Source organism: Trematomus bernacchii, unplaced genomic scaffold (assembly GCF_902827165.1).
Source record: "Trematomus bernacchii unplaced genomic scaffold, fTreBer1.1, whole genome shotgun sequence".
NCBI lineage: Eukaryota > Metazoa > Chordata > Actinopteri > Perciformes > Nototheniidae > Trematomus > Trematomus bernacchii.
The window spans coordinates 10,852,463-10,875,852 of NW_022987851.1; the positions used below are offsets into that span (position 1 = coordinate 10,852,463).

Here is a 23,390-nt window from a genome sequence, read left to right on the forward strand (position 1 = left end):
AAATCTGTCTGTTAATACACTTTCTTTACATTATTCTTTACTTTCAAATGATTCTTTGTGAGTTTAAAATGGAGCCGTGCTTGTTAAACCTAAATATTGATGTTCTTATACACAATGGTACAGATCTTTATGTAAGACTAGACATTATGAAATACAAAAAGACTTTAGAAAAAGCATTGTCAAACAACAATATCTATAGTATTTATGCTGATTGTAGATATATTAGCCTGCATATATGTTAAACTATTTGAATAAATCTCATTAATGGTTAATCAAGTCAATGACTTGAAAAAAAACATTTCTCTCTAACAGTTGTTGCAGAAAGTAGGAAAGCTGCTGGACTCATCTTTGTAAATGCCACACCACAAACAACTAAGAAATAACAGATAATTTCAGCAGAAATAAATACTGTCCTTAAGAGGAGCCTGCTTTGAACAAAGCAGTTCTTGAGCTGAATATTATGGTTTATGTTAAAATTACAAGAAACATGTTTTACCAAACCTGTAATTACTAATCCTATTAAAATGTTTGCATCTTGACCTATGCATTTCTGGGCAATTACTAAATGGAAGTAAGCCCCAGACTGAGTAATATTTCAGAGTCCGTGTCAATATGAGTAACAGTTGCAGGATAATAATGAAATATATTTCATTGAACTTCTACATAATCTGTAAACTGGAGTTTCATTTAGAAAAACTGCAAATCCTCTTTTATTTGATCTAAATAGTTCTCATTTCAACTCTTGGAGAGCAGCCTCTTTTTTGATTTGTGTGTTTTGATCTAATTTCTGCTTGAAAATATTCGTGTGTGGTATAGTTCTGTTCCTCACCAACTGGGGAATCATTATACAGTAAATGTATGGGGAGGTTGTTGGTTTGCAGAGTCAAAATAATAATAAGAATCTCAAGACTAAAGTCATTGCTCGAAGGCTAACATTGGGGGGGGATGCTGAGGAGCAATTCCTCTTAACAAACCCTGCATGGCCGTACTAATGACATCTAAAGAGGCTTACCGACACCTCAAGTGAGTAAGGTCATTACTCTGCCCGGCTTCAATTCAGTCATCCCAAAGAGCCAATTATTACAGGATTTGACAGATCACTGAGATTATAAAATACTGTTGGGCCATATATTCTGCTTGGTATGTTGTTTCTATTTTGAGCGTCAACACTCCCAGAGGTATTAGTTCTAATGGCCATTGCCTTACCACCAGCAGGGCCAAACAGCGTTAGAATTTGATCCACAAAGTAAATTGATGTTACAGCTGCAATAAACACTTGAGGGCTGGAGAATGAAGTAAGGGGATTTAGGGAAACCACAAAGGGCTCTGGAGCTTTTACAGTAACATACATGGTGAGCAGAAAGATAGAGCAGAGACAATTGTGACCTTAAATTATAATCTGACCGTTTATATCTTAAATTAAAAAGAGCAATAATTGTTTAGACAGTAATATATGCCAACACCCTTTGCACTCTGCAACATTACTACAAATCTTATTGTTTATTTTCCATATGTTTAATTCTGTGTATGTACATTGTTTGTCTGAACCAATTAACTAATGGACATTGCCATAGATACCAATGTTTAGTATATAGATATTTTGTACTAAGGATGTACTCTATGCAATCCACTAAAAAAGAACTATCCTATGAAAGATGTGTTAACCTTAATATCTCAAAAACCTCTCATTGATACAGCCTTATAGTAACAATGTCAAGAATCAATTAGTTATGTTTTTAGCTAAAGTCAATTAAAAGCCAAGATTTGTATTAATAGTGCAATAAATAAGAGGGAGTAACATTCCAGAGCTACAGTGAAACACAGTTTAATCTGTAGTGATGAATCACTGCAGCCTGTGTGGGTGAGTTACCACCATAGGATTGACCTGAGGGACCTTCTTTAGCTTCGCATACCCAGGCCTGAAGATTGTAAGGCTAGGTTACACCTCAAACCAGATGACAGGATTAATCTGGCCTCAGCAACCCTCCCCTCCATCTGGCGCGACAGTCGAGCAACAGCAGAAAGGAGCAAGGATGCCTCTCACTCCTCAATGAATACTAATCTCTCATTCCAACCCATTTCTGTCCTTTTACACGTTAAAATAAAAATAATAATAATCACCTGTATCCCAGGGCTATCACCTACCATTTTAGAACTAACCTATCACCAATAAGGCATGGAAGAAAACCCATCCAACTGGATGACATTACAGAGAAAAAGCCATCTTCTCCTATTGCTTCACCATAACAGGACCATAATCTTCTAGCGTCTTAGTGCAAAACTCATCTGCCGCCACCAGACAGCTCGGTTTCTACCTGCACTCAAAAAAAAAAAACATACATTTTATACAGACTAGCAGTTTTCACACATTTTAGACTGAAAATCAATCTTCTTTTTTGGATAAAAGCAAACATTTTAAAATGCCAATGAAACAGTGTTTTGCATTCATAGTGCTTTAAAAAAATAAAAATAAAAAGCCTCCGTAAGAGTAGCATCCTCTTGCAATTACATTTTTAATGCCGAAGAACAGCACAAATGTCTGAAATATATTCAAGCATTAATAGCATTTATTTGTCTCAAACCTTAAGATAAATTCCTCGTAAATCGTTTGTTGCTGGAGACAATAGTATGCCCATTGCAGAGCGTGTGAGTGTGAGCGTGTGTGTGTGTGCCTTGTCTCTGAAGTTCACACACTGGTTTCTACCCACAGCTATGGTCTCATTTAAAGAGCGAATGTACCTCATTACCGTGTGCCATTTCCCTGGGTGCACCTGGTCTAAATCATCAAGACCCTCGCCCACGCCTGGGGTGTCAATGACACATTGCTCGTGGATGCCTCGTTTACATACCACAATCAACGGGGATATCTGCCTACGGGTAGTACAAACGTAAACACATTTGATTTTAATGCTTTTTCCTTTCTTATTTTTCAGACACAGCTAAAATGAGGCTAAACTGCAACATGACAATCTAATTGGGCGAGTGGGAAGATTTTTTTAATGTGTCTGGATATTCTCATCTCCCCAGTGAACAAACCGGACTGGTCACCAGTAGCCACATCATTAGCTACATGAAGATGGAACGTAGGTGGAGAGGTGAAAATGGGTCACAAGGTGTCACAAAGTCTGCTTGATATTCATACATGCATACCACCAATGAAGTACATTGTGGTTGCAGCTTTAGGTTTACTAATCAGTATTTCCCCTAGGTTTACTGCTTCGGGGGGGTGCTGCCTGAGCGGGGGGGGGGGGCATTGGGATATCTTTTTTTTTAAATCCTCTGGAGCAGAGAGAGGAGCTGTGGATTATTGTTATTGATTAATGCATCAGTGTTAATAAAAGAGCACATGTTCAATGTGAAAAGTGACAGTAGATATAGATTAGTTGCAATTTGGTGCTATATATATATATATATATATATATATCTATATATATATATCTATATATATATATATATATATATATATATATATATATATATATATATAATAGATATATATATATATATATATATATATATATATATATATATATATATATATATATATATATTTTAAAAAAAAATTATAAAAAAAAAGAAAATTATTATTATTTTTTTTTTTTTAACACCTTGAATTTCAGGGGGGGCGCGGGGCTCCATTGGCGGGGTGCAGCGCCCCTCCAAGACAATGGTAGGGGAAACACTGCTAATGATTCATGTTGAGATTATCTGTCTCTTGTGTTTCTGTGAATATATTTTCATAATAATCAATAATAACACTTCTAATATAAACTACATACACTGTACGTCTGATCAACTTGCATGTCTCAACACAGTATTTCAAAAAGGTGTTTGTTTTGGCAAACAATATATTTTTTACAACCTGTCAAGATCTTCATACATTTGAAGAGACATGGCAATCTTCATGTTACAGCTGAATAAAGACAGGGAAATTCATCCTCTAAGTGTATACGTATTATCAAGACTGTACGTTTTCTTTAATTGGAGTAGAGGTGATTGGAATTTTTTCTTCTGCTAATAGAAATAATACAAGAAAAGGTCAGTTCTAAACATCACTATACTGCTCAAAGACAGAAATATAACTGCTACTATAGAACATTTCTGTAGTTTTCTGTGGGGTTTGAAATTGTTCTCCTTGTCCCCGCGTTGGTTTCCTCTAGTTATCTCCCACAAAGACACAAAGGATAGGTTAATAGGTGCCTCTAAATTGCCTGTAGGTGTGAATAATTGTCGAAGTGTTTGGTCAGCCCTATAATTGACTGGCAACCTGTCCAGGGTGTACTCCGCTGATTGCCCAATGTCAGCTGATATTGGCTCCATCCCCCACTATGACCCCCTGAGGCAGGGGTATCTAACACCATGCCCTCGATCACCTGGTCACCCGCAGGGAGGCAATGAGTCGCCCGCAGGGCACGTTCTAAAAATAGCACTAGTCACACTTAAACTTCTCTCCTGAGGCCAACATCTTTTGTGCAATTGGAGTGCGTCACTGTTACGTGCCGTAGTGTGTGTGTGGGTGTGTGTGTGTCTTTCTCTCTCTCCCTCTGATTCTCCAGGTGCAGCCTGATTGTCTCCAGGTGCAGCCTCTCTCCCAGGTGCTCCCAATCCCCAATCAGGGCCTCCATATAGGACCTGAGGAAGGCTGCAGTCGCTCTCCCTTTCTCCTCTGGCTGCATGGGTGCAGCACGTCGTCTTGGGTCTCTGTGTGGGACCTGGTTGTCCATTATTGTTGGATTAAATCTCATGTGTGAACAAAGAGATCAGTTTCCTCTCTTTTTTCTCGCGCTGGTCGTTCTGTGTTTTGTTACTCCCCTTCGTACCCCTAGATTTTGGAGGGAACGTAACAGTCACATATTGTTAAGTGAGGGGCTGAGTTCGGCACATCTGGCTATTTATCTGGCTGCTGAAAGATGTTTAGGTAACACACTGTCCTCATCATTGTCTCTTATTTCCTTTCACTTTATAAAGATGAAAAAGGACACTAGACATTCATGGTGAAGGCCTATTCTTTTGAATGTGCATCATGCTCATAGTCAGAATTGTAGTTAATGCTGTAAAGTTTCCTTACTGAAAAAGCATGAGGATGAGTGTTGCTGCACTGTGTGCTGCAGAAAGCAAATCACTAATGCAGTACAGAGGCAAACATCAAAGAGAGCAATTCAGAAAGCAAAATGCTGATGAGTTGTGTGAACACAACGGTTAACATTGTGTGCCATAGTTTTCTGTTTGATGTGAGCGGAACATGGACGGTTATTTTAATGTGCATCAGCTAAAACGTGCAAAATAATATTACCTGCATAAGAGCAAAGAAAACACAATCTGCTGACTGTAACAAGACCAAGGGAAAACAATGATAGCACACATTATATAAACTCATAATTGTGTTCACTGCTAGAATTGTGATGGGAAATGTAGGCAAAATACTTTCCCCTCCATTGCTGCTTAATACTGTAAACTCTTAGGAGTTTATATAACTGACAGTAAAAATATGTACCGTGTCAGTACTGATATGATTGCAGTCACACATCTATCAAAGTTGGCACATTCAGATTGTTTTGATCACCTGCCTTAGAGTCACATTAGCTCAATGAGCCGGCACCCAAAGCTCCGATCAACACCTGACAACCTCAACTACTCTGTCACTGGTTATTGAGTTAAACATGCAGCAGCAGTTGTGTGTGGAAACACAAATATCTGAGCACCGCCGCCCTCATTATTGTATGGCGAGCATGAGCCAATTAAATTGACCCACTTTTACATGAGAGAACCCTTTAGGTAGCACGGTTCTTTCTGCCTCTGTACCCTCTGCAGGGGTCTTTCTGCGTGTTTGTGGCAAACAGAGTGGACCGGATCAATTAGGCTCCCACACATTATAGGTATCCGTCAGCCTAACAAATTAAACCGTTCAGAAAACTGGGGGCAATTCACCAGTTTGAGTCAGAGAAGATACATTCAGGCTCAGAAGATGAACAGCGCTGGGAGGTTTCTCAGCACCAGAGTTCTGGTGACGCGGAAGAACGACGGCTAACATTTTTACTTTGAATATTATGTAGCCTTTTTTAGCCTGCAGGAGGAAATAAAACGTTGTCACTTATAAATCAATAAAAATGTGGATTATAACTTTCTTTACAACTGTGTGTGAAAACAGCCTTTTTTTAGTTCTCCGAGTGTCATTCAGTTGATGACAACCTATTTTTCTAAAAACAAATAAAAAAACAATATAAGAAAAGCTCCTTCAAAACAACTCTATTAACACACAACTTTGCTATTGAGAAATACGTCAAAGGCACTGGATTGATGGTTTAAGTCTTTGACTTTGACTTGTGCTCTTCCAGATATCTCACAGATCTCTAGATGGCGGAGACTCTTTAGCATCTGCTGAATCTTTGCACTAATAGTTAATTCTCATGCAGCTCTCTGCCTTAAATGCTGTTTGCTCCAAAGCTGGACGACGACAAGCAATTTCTTGTTATGTTAATCGGGCGGCACATAATCAGAATTACACTAAGCTCTGTGAGTTATTCTGTGAAAAGGGATACAGCTGACTCACAAACATCAGCTTACACCAGAGTCAAGTGGCCTCCGTCTCATTACAAACCAGCCGTCACTGAACACTATCAGCTGAGGACATGGCAATATTTTAATAGCCTAGCCAAAGAGAAAGGCATGCCAACAAGAGGGGAATGCAGTCGGTGCTAACCAACATCTGACTGCAGGGAGTCAAGTCACCTTGTTGCTCAGTGTCCTCAGGCCAGTTTGAGCTATCTGATGAGCAGCGGTAATGCCTTTTCAACTAAAATGTGATTTATTGCTTTCAGTGGTTATAAATTGTACATCTGTGTCAGTGTTATCAATATTTAAGAGATTCTGCACAGTGTTAAGTATTAACAGATCTATTTTAGCGTTCAGCAGCAAATAAGACACAGATCTTCACATGTAAAGCCAATGAGCTGATGTGCTTTATTAATACCAGATGGGTTTACTTTGCACATGTGGAGTCGAACAGACTAGCGATACGGTTTTGTGCTGCAGTTTCTTTATAGTCACTTATAATGACATTTCTGACGGGTAGGATTGTTGTTGTTTTTTAACAGGCTTAGCTGCTGTCAGAAATGTGAAAATCTATCAAGTTGCTCGTCAGTGAGATGCAAACTGAATTCCTTCATTTGTTTCATTCCATTAAGCAGTGGCATCCAATCAAAGGACGGCAGATGTAATCTCACAGCAGAGTGGTTTCTGTCCAGAAGTCTATGAAAACAGCACCTATTTTAAGGCAGATGTCCTCTGCATTGTTCAAGGACAGCATACATCCTTTCTAAGTAATTTCAGCACTCAAAAGTAAGTTGGAGTTGGATATAAAATCCCATTTCCTGTCTTCTCCAATGTTGTTCCTTAGCGAAACCTCAGTTTGAACCAAACAAATCCTGACATAAAATACACAAGCTGTACCAATCTCTGGTTTCCACAATGGATGAAAGCCAACATCTGGTAAGAAATGATGCAGAAGCACAGTTGACAGAAACAAGGTAGGCTAAGTCAGAAAATACCTTAAGGGCTTCTTTCACTTCTAAATAAAGATTAGTGATGTTAAAAAGGAGGAAAACTTAATGAATCTTGTAAATATGTATATGTTTTGGGGATTATGTAAAGTAATAGCCTCTGGCTGGCTCTAATTTTGGCTCCAAATAAAATGTTTACACTTTACACAAAAAAAACCCTGTCTTATTATCCAACAACTGTCACTTGATGAGCCATTATTTGATTTGTTTTTGGTTGACCAATGCATTAATTGCCATTGAGAGGCACATACAAGCTATACAAGTAAATGACCAACAATGGGTGAAGATGTTGAAACCATATGAGCCATAAGTGACCCTAAATGTGACAGCAGAGATGTCTCCTCCAGAATTGTTTTAAATGACATCCTTCTGCTTCAGGTTGACTGATGCTTTAATGTTATTTCCAACCTCACAAGGGACAATTGCCATCAAATAAGCAAAAGCACTTCCTTAAAATTTATTTCAGAGCATTCAACCATGCAACAACAACAGTATTCCCTTTTAAGATGAGGAGTACTCGGTTGTGTGCTCAAAGGGGACCTCTGGTAAAACAGCAAGTCACAACAATAAAAATTACATATTTCATGAGTTGTCCGCATGCTTGTTCCTGCACTTGAATATAAAATTTGACTGCAGAAATAATGGAGAAGGAGAAAGTGAAGCTTTTATTAGCCATTTCAGATGCCAATGTGTCAATCTGAAAAGGCTAATACATTTTCACTTTCCAATTTAAATCTGGTGTCAATGTGTTAAAGGTCATACCGCTACAGTACACAGTACTTTGTCTTGTATTGTAATGCTGACTTAATTGATAACAATTATCCCTAAAAATGACAGCCAGTGAAATAAGCTTCAATTTTAGACTTGATGATGTTTTTTGACTTACTAATTGGTTCAAAAGTTTGATAACAGGAAAAAGCTTAAAATAGGTAAAAAAACGCTTTGTCATTTGAAATATACCTGTTTCACTTTATGTGAAAGGCTACTTACTGTCACTCACAGGCAGCCACTTTAAGCAGCACGTGGCTTAATATCCTTCGAGAGAATTAATTAGCTTACCTTGAAATATCCATATTAACATCAGCGTAGCTCGAAGTCTTGTCTTTATCTCCATGGCACAACATCCACCGGCTGCTCCAGCACACAGGAGCTTCTTCAAAGTTGGTACCAAACACTGCTTTCGCTCTGAAACTGCTGCTTAATTTCTGTTCAGGTTACAATTAAGCGCCCGCTGCAAGAACCAGCGAGGTAACGTGTGCAAGTGAAGCTTCGTCTCCTTACAATCCCGCCTGCAAACTGCGTCTGACATCGCGGGGGGAACCGGTGGCCCCTGTCGCCTTCACTTTACAAACCACTGGAACATTTTAGAGGTTTCTTTCTCTTTCCCTGTTGAATCCAACCTGCCCCACTTTCTCAGATTGAGAGCGTTTCGCTTGTGCCGCTCACTCAGTAAACTGTAGGGGCTTATCCACCTGCCAGTCTCCAGCCGCTCGGTGACGCCCCCTGGTAAAAAAAACTCAACTGCAGCTCATCAATGGACAAATGTGTGTCCTTTGGGAAAGAGTTAACATGTTGAATTGTTTTTTTTTTTTACTAGACAGAGTTAAACAATTATAGCAGTTAACATTGGCAGTGTGAGTGTTTGTGCTAAGAAACTTTCTGCAAAGTGCATTGGGCTTAGAGTACACTATTAATGACAAATATATGAAGAATAATGCATAGTTTTTCACATCAGTCAAACAGTCACATCAGTCAAATAGGAAAAGTTTAACATTGAAAAGCTGCTCTCATTCTGACCATGTTGTTTTGTATGTTTTTATTGTCTTGGCAATAATCCAGTTTGCTCTTGCCTTATAGCTGTGTGCTAAACACTCATATGGTACTTTTCCTGAAGCTGAGAGTGCTTTAGTATAACTGAAATTATATAATTTATAGTGGAAAACGCAGAAAACCCACCATAAAGGGATATACAAAAAAAAAAATACACTGTTGAGTTGCATCTTTTAACAAATTGATTTACATATTTAAAGTAAGCTTTACAATGTAAAACACTTTTAACTTAAACTAAACACATTTACTGAAATAAATCACTTGATTTATTGGTGAATACAAAAATATACCCAATCGACCAATCAAATGACTCCAAAGGGCTTTAATTTGATGTCTTACACCAGCTCTGCTAGAGAAGTGGAGCAATATCCTTCATATTATTTGAGTCAGCAACAGCTCAATATGTGTAATTGGATAAGATTTATTAGAGTATTTAACGGGCAAATGTTGCATTCTATTTTATCTGCAAACATTAATACAATACAAACTCCCTTTAAAATGTGCCTATACTTAGGTCCAGATGTAATGTCAACTCAATTATCCTGCATTGCCTGATCTAAGTCTAATTTAGAGCATAATGAAGAGTCAGGTATAAGTCTCCCAGGAACACTCCGTGCAGCCACTTAAACAAGAGCTGCCATGGGATTTTAAATTGTAATGTAAGGCTGAGGTCCCTGCCAGGCTCACAATAAATGGGATGTCAGGTGAAATATTAATGCAGGTGGGTTGATGTGTTGTATTTTTAATGGAATATAATGGATTTATTATGCGATATTAAAGCTTAACATGTTTCTAAAAAGCACAGGCTGCACCTCTGCGTGCATTGGAGTTTGCAACTAAACACGTATGAAGCCACAAACCTTCATTCAAACACACAAGAGAAGATCCTGTGTTGTTCTTTGTAACTGTTAGTCTTTGACAGGAAGTTATACTCATAACTTATGTATGTTGCTCTCATATTATGGAACCTGCCGTCTTCTTCTATTGTCTACTGTATGATTTGAAACTGTGTACATTGTTTAAATCAAATATGACAGTATTTCTCAGTCTAATGACCAGTTTAACCTTGTATAAACTATACTGCACCAGAAAGCTGTAAACATACTTGTAATGTGAAGTCAAACATTGCTTTGGTGACTTTAGAAACAGCAAATTAGATTGTCATTATTTAGCAAATAGGGATATTCATAACATGTACTGGGTTTCTATACTTTAACAAGGAATTACATTGTGCTATACGTTTTTTAAACGTTTTTGATTACCTATTTAACAGTTATGGAGTGAATTAATATTACATCTGGCAACCAAGATGGGGAAAGTAGGGAAAAGGACATCTCCAGTGTTGATGTTGAAATTACATTTTCTAACAGTATTCTGTCATTTTGAATTAGTAAGTGTTTTAAAAAACAATCCTTTGGGATATTACAATTTAAAAAGCTTACATTCATGTTGTGTGACGTTGTTATTTGCAGTCATATGCATGGAAATAATATTGAAAATTAAGACCTGTATACTATTGTATGTCTGGTGGAAGTACTTCCAAGCTGTGAGTAAAACTATATCATTCTTTAGTCCCTTTATCTTGAATGTTTTTAGAGCAGTATTTGTGTGTAGTAAAAAAACTAAAACATATGTTACCGTCAAAAGCTTAAGGTGTTTTTCTGTGAAGAGGTTTAGATCTTGGACACTTGTACATAAAAAAATGTGATGTCACTGCTACAGTATGTGTGAATAATTGATTGCTTAAGTGTAAAGGAAGCAGGGTTATGAAACTGCAAAGCTTGCATGTTCTGGCTTTTCCAACCATATTTCACATTCAATAAACTACAGTTTCAGTAGGTCAGAGATTGCAAAAGGAATTCAGCAAAAAGGTTATAGACTCCTTCACCGTCTGTCCTTTCATGCAATTGTGCCCATGATTCAACACTGGACAAAGAGATGAGAAATGACTCTGTGGTCAATTTCTTCAGTATCTCTCCTATTTGTGTCACTTTCAGGTGCTATCTTTATGAGGAGAAACACTCCCAGAAGTCTTCCTGAATACATTCATTGTTAAAGTTGGCGGAGATGCTGTTATCTCGCTGCCAGCCGGAAGATGAGCTTAGCCTTGACAGTCTACTCTATGTTACATGACTGGACGTCTTTGTAGAGACCATTTCTCCCTCATTGCACTTTGCTCCACTATATTTGCCAGTGTCTGAAGACAACACAATAACAGATTACCGGAATTCAAATGCTAAGATTTATTAAACTCTTTTGTGCCATCTAGTGGTGCACAAGTGAAGCACTGGTTCCCTACCTGCTTTTTGATTTGTAGTTGTTGTTGGGCTGCAGGTAAGAAGACTATAAACAGGTCAGCAGTCCCTCGCAGGGCTGATTCAGATTGACAGGCACTCATTCACACTCATGCTTGTGAACCTGATGGCAGCGCTTCAGTCTTCATGTTTGACCTGCGTGGGTCTGGACAGACAGAGGAAACATCCAGAGGAAATCCATGTTAGAACATAGGAACATGATGTCCTCTTAGCAGGGAATCAAACCTGTGTCACTGCTGTTAATTGATTTACAGCATTTTACCAGGGGGTATTAATTTTTTCAAAATGAAAGGTTTGTATGGTCTAAATCACAAAAAATGATCCTAAAATGTAAACACATGTAAATGTTATTCTACTACTAATGATCTCTCTAAATAAACCCTGTCTTGTGTTTTCAAAGAAAGCACAGTTTAATGTCACCTACAGTATAGATGTATTTTCTGTAAACATCTGTTGTTTCTGTAAGGCATTATATTCTGTTCTTCATCTTCTGTTATTCTTTATTTACTTGCATATCATGTCCTTGCCAAATAAAATGATGGCAACACTTGTATTTTAAGATGTTTTTTTCAAGATGAAAGAATGAGAAGATGCATTTTCCTTGTACATTTTTGTGAAAAAGCATTAGGTATATGCAGATTTGAAAATAGTTTTTCATTAATACGTGTTTTCTAACCAAAGCCCCCTTCATCACACTTTCACTGGAACTGTAGAAGCATGAACAAAGGTAATGATGACATTACTTTTTCTTGAAGAATGTGAAATGCTGTGAAGGTTGAAATTAGCATGAATGACATTTAAAATCCTCTCCAAGTCTGAGTAAACGTAGATCGTAGTTACTTCAGTGACCACCTTAGTAAATCATGTCTCGAGGTGAATACAGCAGCCAGGCCTGACATTTGTCCTCCACGTGAGACATTTGATGAGTGCTCACATTTCACTTGCTTGGACCCCAGCCGTCTTCAATGCCTTCATTTCGATCTCAACTACACCTTAGGTTTTTGCACCAGTGGCATGAGAGTAACACTTACATTATTCACAAAGTTACGAACTATCAGAACACTTTAGTTCAGATTTTGAAATGCAATAAATATTAAAGCATACATCATTTATTTCCTCAGTAAATGACATTGGAATTAAATCCCAATGGTATCTTTTCTTACAAATAATGTGCTGGGAATATTAATGTGTAAAGGTGTCAACATTTTTGAAGTGTTCTCACTGGGAATCGGAACTATTAGTCTGCTGTGGACATTTACTGCTTCCTTCCTACGTTTCCATTACAAATGGAGTCACACTGACATGCTCATATTGGAACCGGAAAACTTGCAGCAGAGCGCTGTGACAGCCGGTCTGGTAAATAATCCGAGAGGCTGCTTGTGTGAGAGGCTGGATGTCTGCCACGGGTTCAATATGAGCCCTATGTGAGATGGCCTTTTTGTCATTCATCATCTGTCATTACACAGGAAATTAGATTTGGATAAGCATAATGAATGTGAAGACGACCTTGCCGTTTTTATTTTTCAAGAAAAGATAATACAATTCTGGATGTGCAGCATAATAACAGTGATTCTAAAGTACTCTCCATGAGTTTGAATCTGCATTTTGGATGTTATTTTTAGCTGGAAGTGCTGTGACTCAGCAAGATCATCAGTTGTAACCATCTTTAACCCTGTGTCTTTGAGAGGAATAACTCTGATTGAATTGTTAATTGCCAATTTGCTTCACGCCAGCATTGCATCTGTTTTGTGCACTCCACATGGTTCTGCAGACAAACACTGTTTTATGGCTCAGCACAACAGACAGCCTTAAACAGAGCAGCTGTTTTCTGAGAAGTTTTATTTTCATACATCTGAGTCTCACCTTCCCAAAACTGAACCGAGATCTCTGTGCGAACAAAATGTTTTCTTCTGCAGACAGTCAACCTGGATTAGGATTCACAGACAACAAAACGAGCATGAAAAGAGGTTCAAAATATGAGAAATCACAGCTGAGCATCATCTCAGACGACACTCTTTTTTTAAATAACAAACCTGGAGACCTACCCTCTCCTCATGAACTTCATTCAAAAGAAGGTGACAGCAAGCTGAGAGAGATAATGAAAAAAAATCGTATACATATGGACAAAAGGATGTTTGCTGTTTATGATGATATAAATCCTGGATGATATGACACAATGATGCAACACACTGCTCCAGCAACAGGAGAGCACACCCATGAAGACTTTTTGTTTAGTGAAAATACAGCAGAGATCCTTTTCTAAAGATGTATCTATTCAATCGTTACACTATCTGATAGTGTAGAGATACATGGAAGAGGAAATACTGAGTAATACATCTCCTTATCACCAGTACTTGCCACTTCTATTTCATTGTACTATCATTTTCTGATGTCTCCCAGGAAAGATGTGCAGTTATGACTGCAAACCAGCAGAGGACTCCCCTGAGCCTCGAATGCAATCTGCCGCTGCTCTGAAAACTGAGTTCAATCTAAAAAGGGTATATTTTCCTCATTAGTCATTCACTCTTTTCAACACTCCTTTTAAAAGCATTGTTAGATAATGTCATTGCAATAGTCCACACATGAAACCAGCAGAAAACACAATAAACGTACAAAACATGAGGACAGAGTGTATCTTGCAGCCACATAACCTCAGCACATGACCTCTGGTTAAACTTAATTTTAATGCAAATCATGTCCTATTTTTTCCTGATAGGATCATGGAGGAGATGCCTGTAAGGTTTCATGCTGCAGGAGAGATAAATGGGCTCTCAAGCTCAAGTGGCAATTATATGAGAGATCTATTTGTACTGAGCACTCAGTGGCTGAAGATGTGGAAACACAAGGGTTTTTTCTACATTTCTACAAGGTATGATCTGTTGGGATTAATATTGTTGCTGCTGCTAGCTGGATTAAAAAGGGAAACATTTAAAAAAAAAAGCTTGACATTAAGTATGGAAGTTATCCTATTTTCTTTCATTATAGTCATTGGAAAACACAATTATGAATTGGTGTCAGAATTGTAAGGCAAGAAGTCAAACATTTTACCTATCACAAAACTTAATTTCAACGACAAGTATATTCTTTTGGTTGAACAGGATTTTATGTTCAACAAATATTGATTATGATAAACTACAACATTTTACTTTTCATGGACTTTTTACGAGTAGAAATGATAGAAGAAAAACTTTAAACCAAAGCAGCACCTGATACTTATTTCCTTCTACAGTAAAAACTGTCTTCAGAACATGAAAAGGAAAAGAAAGTGAAATGAGTTGAGAGGAACTGTAATATTTATCACCCAGCGTGCTGAGCTGTAAGCAGGCTCATTATATTGGTTTATCAGATGCGGCAGCAGGATCCTCCAGGGCTCTTCCAGCTCTCTGCTCAGCTCAGTACAAACTACTCTCAGACAATGTGACACCGCCATTTAAGAGAATGACAAAAAGGGAGCAGTGATGCCCTGTCTGTGCTCCCTCTGATGGCAAGGGTCCCAAAAGATAAATAAGCTGAGCCTTTCCGCCAAATGTTGCAGCTTTAGTTGCTGCTTACCTTGGCACTCTGGTGCATTGGATGTAAATGACTTGCTGCTGTTAGCCCTGCACCGCTGTGACTAGGCCTATAAATAAACTCCATGGTCCTCCTGGCTATCTGAAGGTCCTTTGCACATGCTCACCCACACGTACATATGCACACACACCCAAGGGAAACAAAAGCCATGCTCCTGGCTGTGACTAATGAAATGTGCTGACAAGGTATGTTAGCAGGTCAACAGCGAAGACCCTCGACCATGTAAAGAGAGATAACAGGACCTCAATTAGTGACAGCAGACAAGTAAAAGCTGTAATCACTGCTACGAGTGCCTTTTTGGAGAAAATTGGGAGTTTTTTGTTTCGTAATTGTCATGGCTGGTACTGTGAGAGTGTAGCAATGTGGAGTTTGTCGTACTGAGATGGAGCCAGACGGCGATCAGAGACACATAAGGTCAGAGCCGGGGGGCGAGAGGCCGGCAGCTGAATCTCACATTCTTCACCGCAGCCAGACAGACTGCCACATCCCACCATCTGTACCTCCCTGTACTGCTGTCAACACACACACACACACACGCACGCACACACACACACACACACACACACACACACACACACATGCGCGCACACACACACACACACACACACACACACACACACACACACACACACACACACACACACACACACACACACACACACACACACACACACACACACACACACACACACACACACACACACACACCTTCCTACAAATAGGAGATAGCAAGTCTCACCTTGACAAATCTGCTCCAATGAATAGTTTGGCTTTTTGGAGAATATTTGCTTATTGTCAGTTGACTCCAGAAAGTCACGGCACCCGACCAAGAAACAGCCTTGCCCCTTATCCTAATGTAACTATTGTCAATGTTACAACTTGTTCTTTTTACAAATGTACACTCAAGCTGTAATGTCTATACATTCATATGTGTTTTGCTGGTAGATGCATTCTTTACCACTGGATAAAGCCAGGCAAGCTGATTCCATCCCTTTCCAGTCAAGCTAAGCTAAGTGTTCCCTGGCAGATATTCACTCTTATCATCTAGGTCTTTGAAAGAAAGTCAATTCAGAGACCGTCCTCCTGAGAAGAACAAAAGCCTCAGCAGTTTGAAGTGGCCTGAAACAACATCTGTTATGAACATTGTTTGAATACGTTTCACAAAATGTCAAACTAATCCTATAACATAAAATGTTTGCTGCATGAATAAAGAGACTGGAGCCTTCTTTGCATAATAGGCACAACAGTATCGATTCTGATTGACCGACAACATCTGCTCCTTTAATTCCAGTGTTGCAAACTCTCAATTGTGGAGATTTATTGATTTTGTATTCAGTTGTGATGCATGGACTTTAGTTTCAGTTAATACAGTATAACACTGCAACATCTTCTTTTTAAAGTTTAGACAAATAGGAAACTGGAGCTCTCAAAAACAATGCTGATGCCTTCGTTAAAAGGCATAAAAGAACAAAGATGCACCTGAATCTTCCTACATCACAACAGAGAAGCTGAGCTACATAAAGCGATACCAGCACATCTACTGATGACTTCTCTGAAGCTATTTTAGTTGACAAAGAGACCACCAATCCCATCTGACACCTCGAAGACTCCAGGCACTCTTCTGTTAAGATGTCCAGCTATTTTATGCTCGTTTAGCTTTTGTGGCCCTTAATAAGCTACACACTTCCACCAAAGCTGAGATTGAAGCCATTGAGGGGCCCCTCTTTGTGTCACGCCTTGCAACAGACATCTGGACTCCTCTTCTGTTCCCTAATTTCCAGTCCCATTCAGGGGGGACAAAGGAGAGCAGGCGCCTGGCCGTCCAAAAGTCACTCTCCATCATGTTGGGCGCTCGCAGCCTGACATGGACACAATGAGGTGGAGAGAGAAGAAGAAATGGCACAGAGGAACCGGTCTGGTGTGTGCTGGACGAGGGGGAGACATTGAAACAGAGATCTCACCCCCATGGGAGCCATGTTTGTCCAAAGGAGGAGGACAGAGGCCGGGCACCAGAGGCTCCACAGGGGCCCGATTGTGGTGGGTGTGAAACAACAGCTGTTTAGTCAATCAGAGAGGGGATGCTAAACAGCAGCACTGCAACGATCTGAAGTGCATGCATGCTCTCCATCGTCATCATCATCATCATCATCATCATCATCATCATCATCAACACCAACAGAAGATGTTGAAACTGATAAGGCCTGATGATGGCATTTTTCTGTATATTAAATGCTATATATTTCTTCAGCTTATTTGCCTTACAGCATACATTTTAATATGGGTAACTGTTTCCAATGCATGATGTATAAACCTTTGTCATGTATATTTTCATTATTTTTGTGTTAAATGTTATTGGCCCTGACGAAGACCTACAAGGGTTGACACTATTGGAGTTTTTATGATTTAGCTACTATAATAAATTCTTTTTTTTAAATATTTGTTTTTTCCTGTGGTTACTAGTTCTAACTTTTGACTCTAAGAAGTGCCTGGATTACATTCCTGTTCATTGAAATTACGGTTGTGTAGAGGTGTTGATTATTGATAAACAATGGTTCCCGTCAAAATGTTAGAGTGTCAAATCAAGTTTATTTATAGAGATTGAAAATACGGCGATCTCACAGGAAAGTGGGTGGAATAATCATCCTGTAATTTATTGCTAATTCTACAGTCTAAATGTTCTGTAACGCGACACTCATGCTTAAAAAGCAAGAACACAGATTACACTAAAGTACTGTGGAAGTGACAGGGAAAAGGGAACATTTTTGGATTGTGTGTGAGCACTGTGGCTAGGAAATAAACACTGTCTTGTGCTATAAAGATACAAACTTATACAACATAAGTAACTATATATGATTGAAGCAGATACCAAGAAAGCAATCACGTGGAAATATCTTGATATAAATACATATGCCATGTATAGAAGCTATAGCTGCCATTAGTGTAAGTGCTTTGGATAAAAGAAATGCCTACATTAGTGCAGTCCATTTACTGTGATGGCTGTACATTCAGGTGTTCCAGGACTATACAATACCCTTTTTTTTATCTTTGAATGTTGTGTGTGTGTTTCCTTAAAAATGAAGATGTTAGACTTGAAACCCTGACTATACTTTTGTAATTTATTTAATTCTAAATAACCTAACCCAAAAATGATAGCCTTTTTTTAATGTGTTGGCTTGTGGCCAGTTAAAATGAACTATGGAAGAACCATGGCTCAAAGGCAAACAAGCTATCATAATTTAACCTATTTCTGTAAAGTTGAAGGAAAAAATATTGGAAATTCTTAATAAAATATATTTGTGATAATCATTTTATGACCACCACCTCCTAAACCCAAGGTCAGTGTAGCATATGACTTAAACAATAACACCGTTTTAAATGTCTATCTTGTAAAATATTTGACTTTTTTGGGGGGATTTTATGCTCTTATCCAATATCCCAACCCTTAATTTAAGAATATGTTTAAATTCTGACCTAAAAATGACGCTTTAATCCAAAACCAAAGGATCATTTTAACTGAAACTTGAAACCCTAACCCAGAAATAACTCTTCTTTTATTAGTCTGATGTCATCCCACCATGTAGAGTGGACTGTTTGGTCCTCATATAGTTAAACACACACCCTCTGGGCACAGATGTGGTCTCTGTCTCTTTAAAACCCTGGCTCCTGGAGGAGAGGATTTGTTGAGGAGTGTGTGCAGCGCTTTATTTTCGCTCAAACTGACGCTGCAACCTGCCACTGAGCAGACACACACACGGAGGGAATAATTGTTTTATGACCGGGATAAACATTGTTAAACCTGATAATGTTCTGCTTTCAGTAGCGGCAGGACATGTTGGAAAGAAGAAGTGTGTGTGACCATGCGGGGATGAAGAAGTGCTGCTGCTGACTTTTGTTATTGGGTTTCTCGGGGCGCTGCTGCTAATACTGCTGCTGCTGCTGTCATGGCTTTGTGGGAGTGACGCGAAAGTTTTTTTTTTCTTGGGGAGGTTTTTACTCGCTTGAAATAGTCCAGCTGAGGCTCAGACTCCTTAGACGGTTCAGTTGCATCTAGATTTAGTATGAGAAAAAAAACCCATGTGATTTCCCTGCTGGAGGTTTGATTTAATTGATCATTTGAGTGGACTGTCGAGAGACTGCAGACTCGGGAGAGTCAGAGTGTGGAGATGAACTTTGGAAATCTACTTCTTGTGACTGTCTCATTCATCACCACCGCATCAGGTATGATATTATATATTCAAAGCACAAATTAAATATGCCCACCCCTCTCCCTCTGTCTCCTCTCACGCACTCTCCTACTAAGCCCATATGGCGTGACAGCCTCACGGTGTACTCGTCTTATCTTGTTTTCTGTCCCTTCAGATGGATGTAAATGTTGTGTTTAGCTGGAACACGTTCACAGACGGCTGTGGCATGACCCTCCTAACAAACAAATAATTAGAAGAGGCACATGCATTGATTTGTACTATTTGAATACCACTAGGTGAAAAGCCAGGAAGATGCACATTTTCCCCAGAGGCCCCCCCCCCCCCCCCCATCACTGAGGTGGTCACACAGGGAGTCCATTAGGCAGCAGGAGAGGTCAGAACTCACTATGGACAAAGTGAAACCATTTAGTGTCCCTTTTACTTCAGCTATGAGCACATAAACTCAGTGGCCTATCAAGCCTCCATCTGCCCCAACTCTGTTTTAGAGGATGCAGACATAATTATTATAAAATGCTTTTAAAAGCTCATTTTGATTACCTTTGAGAAAGGGATTATATTTGTTTAACCCTTGCTTTAATAACAGATTATATTTTTGAGCCCTAATCCAAACTCCCCCAAAAAGCATGGCCCAGAAAAATAATTCATGAGAGTGCAGATGTTTTTTTTATTTCATTTGATTGTGAATGTAAAGATTGAATGGCGTGTTTCAGTTTTAAACTCTTATTAATCAAACGCAGCTTTAGCTAGTGGATATGAAAGTAAAGTTAAACATATTCACTGCTATCATTTAATTCCCACTCATGCTGTGTTTTTTAAAACAAAAACATAAAACCTAAACTTAAAAATCTGAAAACAAAATATCAGCAGCTATTTACACAAACTCATGCACAACATTTTAGATTGGGTTTTATTTTACCACTAGAAGTGCTATTGAGCAATTGTTTTGTGGGTCCCTGTTTTGTTGTGAATTTGAACAAGTAAGCTACATGGTGTCACTGTTTACATCCTGCCAATGGTTTAATTCATTGCTGATTGGGATTTGGTAGCCATAACAGGCCAAAAACAGTTAAGAAGAAGGTTTGAAAATCAGCACGTTTGTTAGGCCTCAAAAAATACCTAAAATGGGATCTTGTGAGAAACACTGAATGTCAAACATATTATTTTTGTTTACAATAAAACTGCACATATATTTTCAAACCTAACTGAATTGATATTAACAGGGGAAAACAAATCACTGACATTATGAACTGTTAGCATTGCTACTATCTACAGATATATTAGCAACATTAGCATTCATTTGGAGTTGTGTTTCTCACCAGGTGGCATTTGTAAGTCCAATATTCATTTTCTTTGGGCTCTGTTTTTGGTGTACAGCAATTCATGACTAAGATATCTAGCTCTCTCGCTGCTCCATTATGTTCACCAGCTGGTGGCTTACATTGTTTGTCTGCTATTTGGTGCAGCAAATATAGCATGAAACAAGATGAAGTTGAGAGTTTATTCATGGAAACATCTGCAAAGTAGCATTGTAAAAGCAAGCACTGATAAAAGCAGGTTCTGTAAACCCAAAACAGAATTAGGACATAAAGCCAAAGGTTTTCGTAGAGCTGAGAGAATCTGCAAAGCTGGGCGATAAATATTTGTTTCCATATGCGTCCCTTACACATGTATGAAGTCATGTGATCCATTACTTGTGAAGAAGAAATAAGGCTGCACCTACAAATTGTCATTACTATTTTCTACATTATTTGTTTGGTCCACAAAATGTTAAAAAATGTGTGACAAAATTGAAAATCCAGTTTCTTAAAGTCTGAGGTTATGTCTTAAAGGTCCCATGTCATGGCCATTTCTACTGATCATATTTCCATTGTTGAGGTATACTAGAATAGATTTATATTGTGCAATTTTCCAAAATCACATTGGTTTCTCATACAGCATCTCTGTATAGTATGTGTATTCACCAGGTATTCACTCTCTGTCCTAAACGGCTTGTTGGAGCTCCTGCCCCCCCCTCCCTGTGAGCCCAGTGTGCTCTGATTGGTCGGGACGTTGCGAGGAGGCTCGCTGCTGCTCGCTACTGCGAGGAGCGGACAGGTTTCCGGGTCGGCGATACAGAGAGACACAGCGAAACTCATCCTGAGCACACACAAACACTCACAGCCGAAGTAAAAACAATAAGTGTGGCTTGATATTGAGTAAGAAAAAGGTTTATAACGCTGTGAGAATGGGTCTGCGGAGAGCATTTCTCCGTGATCCCAACTCGTCTATTACCAGCGTTCAGGGAGCTCTATGCAAGTCAATGGGGACTCCCTGTTAGTTAGCCAAGGGATCCTGGTGTGTGAGGTGCTCCGTGGATTGGTCCATTTGGGTGTTCACACGTCACAGAACCCAGGAAGAAAACAATGGAAAATGAGAAATCTCCAACGAGGCGTTCTGGGGCAGCATAGACAGGTCTTTGCTGTGTTAGAGTTTTACTCGCTACAGGGTGTACTTTGAGGGTTTTTGACTCTGCAGACCCTTTACATGCAGAAAAACCTTCATAACACACAAGGGGACGGGTAACAACCGGAAAAGCATGACATGGGCCCTTTAAATGTCTTCAGACTAAAGCCGAGCAGAGTCAGGTGTGTAATATACAGTATATACATACAGTATATATTGTGTACAATTTGTGGTGTTTGTTTATGTAACCTCCAAACACAGACCTCTATGTGCATCTATAGGCCTCTGCTTTTTTTCAGTACTGCAATGTATTGTCATTCATTGGCTGACATAAACAATAATACCAATATCTGAAATGAGATAATAACAGCTGATAAATCAACGTGGCCAAAAATGTATCAGTCAGTTCAATTTAACGTCTTCTTCACTGATGACTATAATCTGACTATAAATCCTGAGCTCTGTGACTCCTCTTGCCACTCGCTCTGCTTCATTATAATAAACTGATGCCACCTCTCAACATTAAAGGCACTTTTCAACACCCACAACATCTGCCTACGTCCATTGTGGAGTGTATATCTCCTCTCATTCCCGCCTCTATTATACTGCACGTACCCTTAGGGTGATGTGTGTTTTAATAAAAATACGGAAGAGTATTCAAACAGGCATCATGACCTCTGCAGGAGCTGCTTTTTAAACAAATAGCCTATTTGTCGTCTTTATTCAAAAGAAAAAAAGAATGTTAAAATGATAGCGGGGTATGTTTTCTTTGTGTCTTTGTGTCCCGCCTGTTTTTCTCTGTTTGTCTGAAGATGCATGGTGGGGTTTAGTATATGTTTTCTAAATCCGCTGTGTGATTGTGAGCTAAAACAACAGCCTCCTTCACAAACTGAGCTTGATTCCCAGCAGCTCTTTCTCTTACACAAACACTGATCCTTAATTAAGACGGCATCAGTGTCTGTCAGCCCTAATGCATCTCATTGAAATGTCCGTTATCTTGAGTTGTATTCAGACTCAGCTTGTTGACATGCTCGACGTGGAACTAATCGATGCTAAACAAGCCTTAGCTGGTGATTTGTGTCCACTCTGTCCTCCTGCTCATTACTTGGTGACAAATATGGCTGAAGGCTGACTAAAGCCTCTCACAGTCCCTCTTGATGAAACAGTCATGGATTATGAAACCACTATGTGCCTCATGCTTGAGTCATGTTGCCGGATGTTGATGATGCCCCACTTCTGGTACAGTCGCTGATGACATCATGTAGAGATTAGATTACGGCAAAAGACAACAGTTAACAAACAAAGGCTCAAAAAGAAAAGACTGATAGAAGATAATAAAACCTGACTGCTTTGAAATTGAGTTTTCTGTGAGACCTTATCGCCCTCCTTCAGAGATTACCTGGCAATGCTAGCACAACTCCTTGAATGTTTTTGCCTTTTCAAGTATGTAAATGAATTGAAATTGGAAA

General features: G+C 39.0%; 2 protein-coding genes across 2 annotated transcripts in view; one reads left to right on the top strand and one right to left on the bottom strand.

Moving 5' to 3' along the window:
- esamb (endothelial cell adhesion molecule b) overlaps positions 1–8,976 on the bottom strand; it is a 39,996-nt gene extending 31,020 nt beyond the window's left edge. Inside the window, exon 1 of the mRNA XM_034113043.1 lies at positions 8,619–8,976. Within this exon, the coding sequence (XP_033968934.1) occupies positions 8,619–8,673 (55 nt within the window). The 5' untranslated portion in view covers positions 8,674–8,976. The remainder of the gene's footprint in view (positions 1–8,618) is intronic.
- A 10,231-nt stretch (positions 8,977–19,207) lies between these two features.
- zgc:77784 (uncharacterized protein LOC402947 homolog) overlaps positions 19,208–23,390 on the top strand; it is a 48,774-nt gene continuing 44,591 nt past the window's right edge. Inside the window, 1 exon segment of the mRNA XM_034113160.1 lies at positions 19,208–19,492. Coding sequence (XP_033969051.1) covers positions 19,438–19,492 — 55 coding nt within the window. The 5' untranslated portion in view covers positions 19,208–19,437.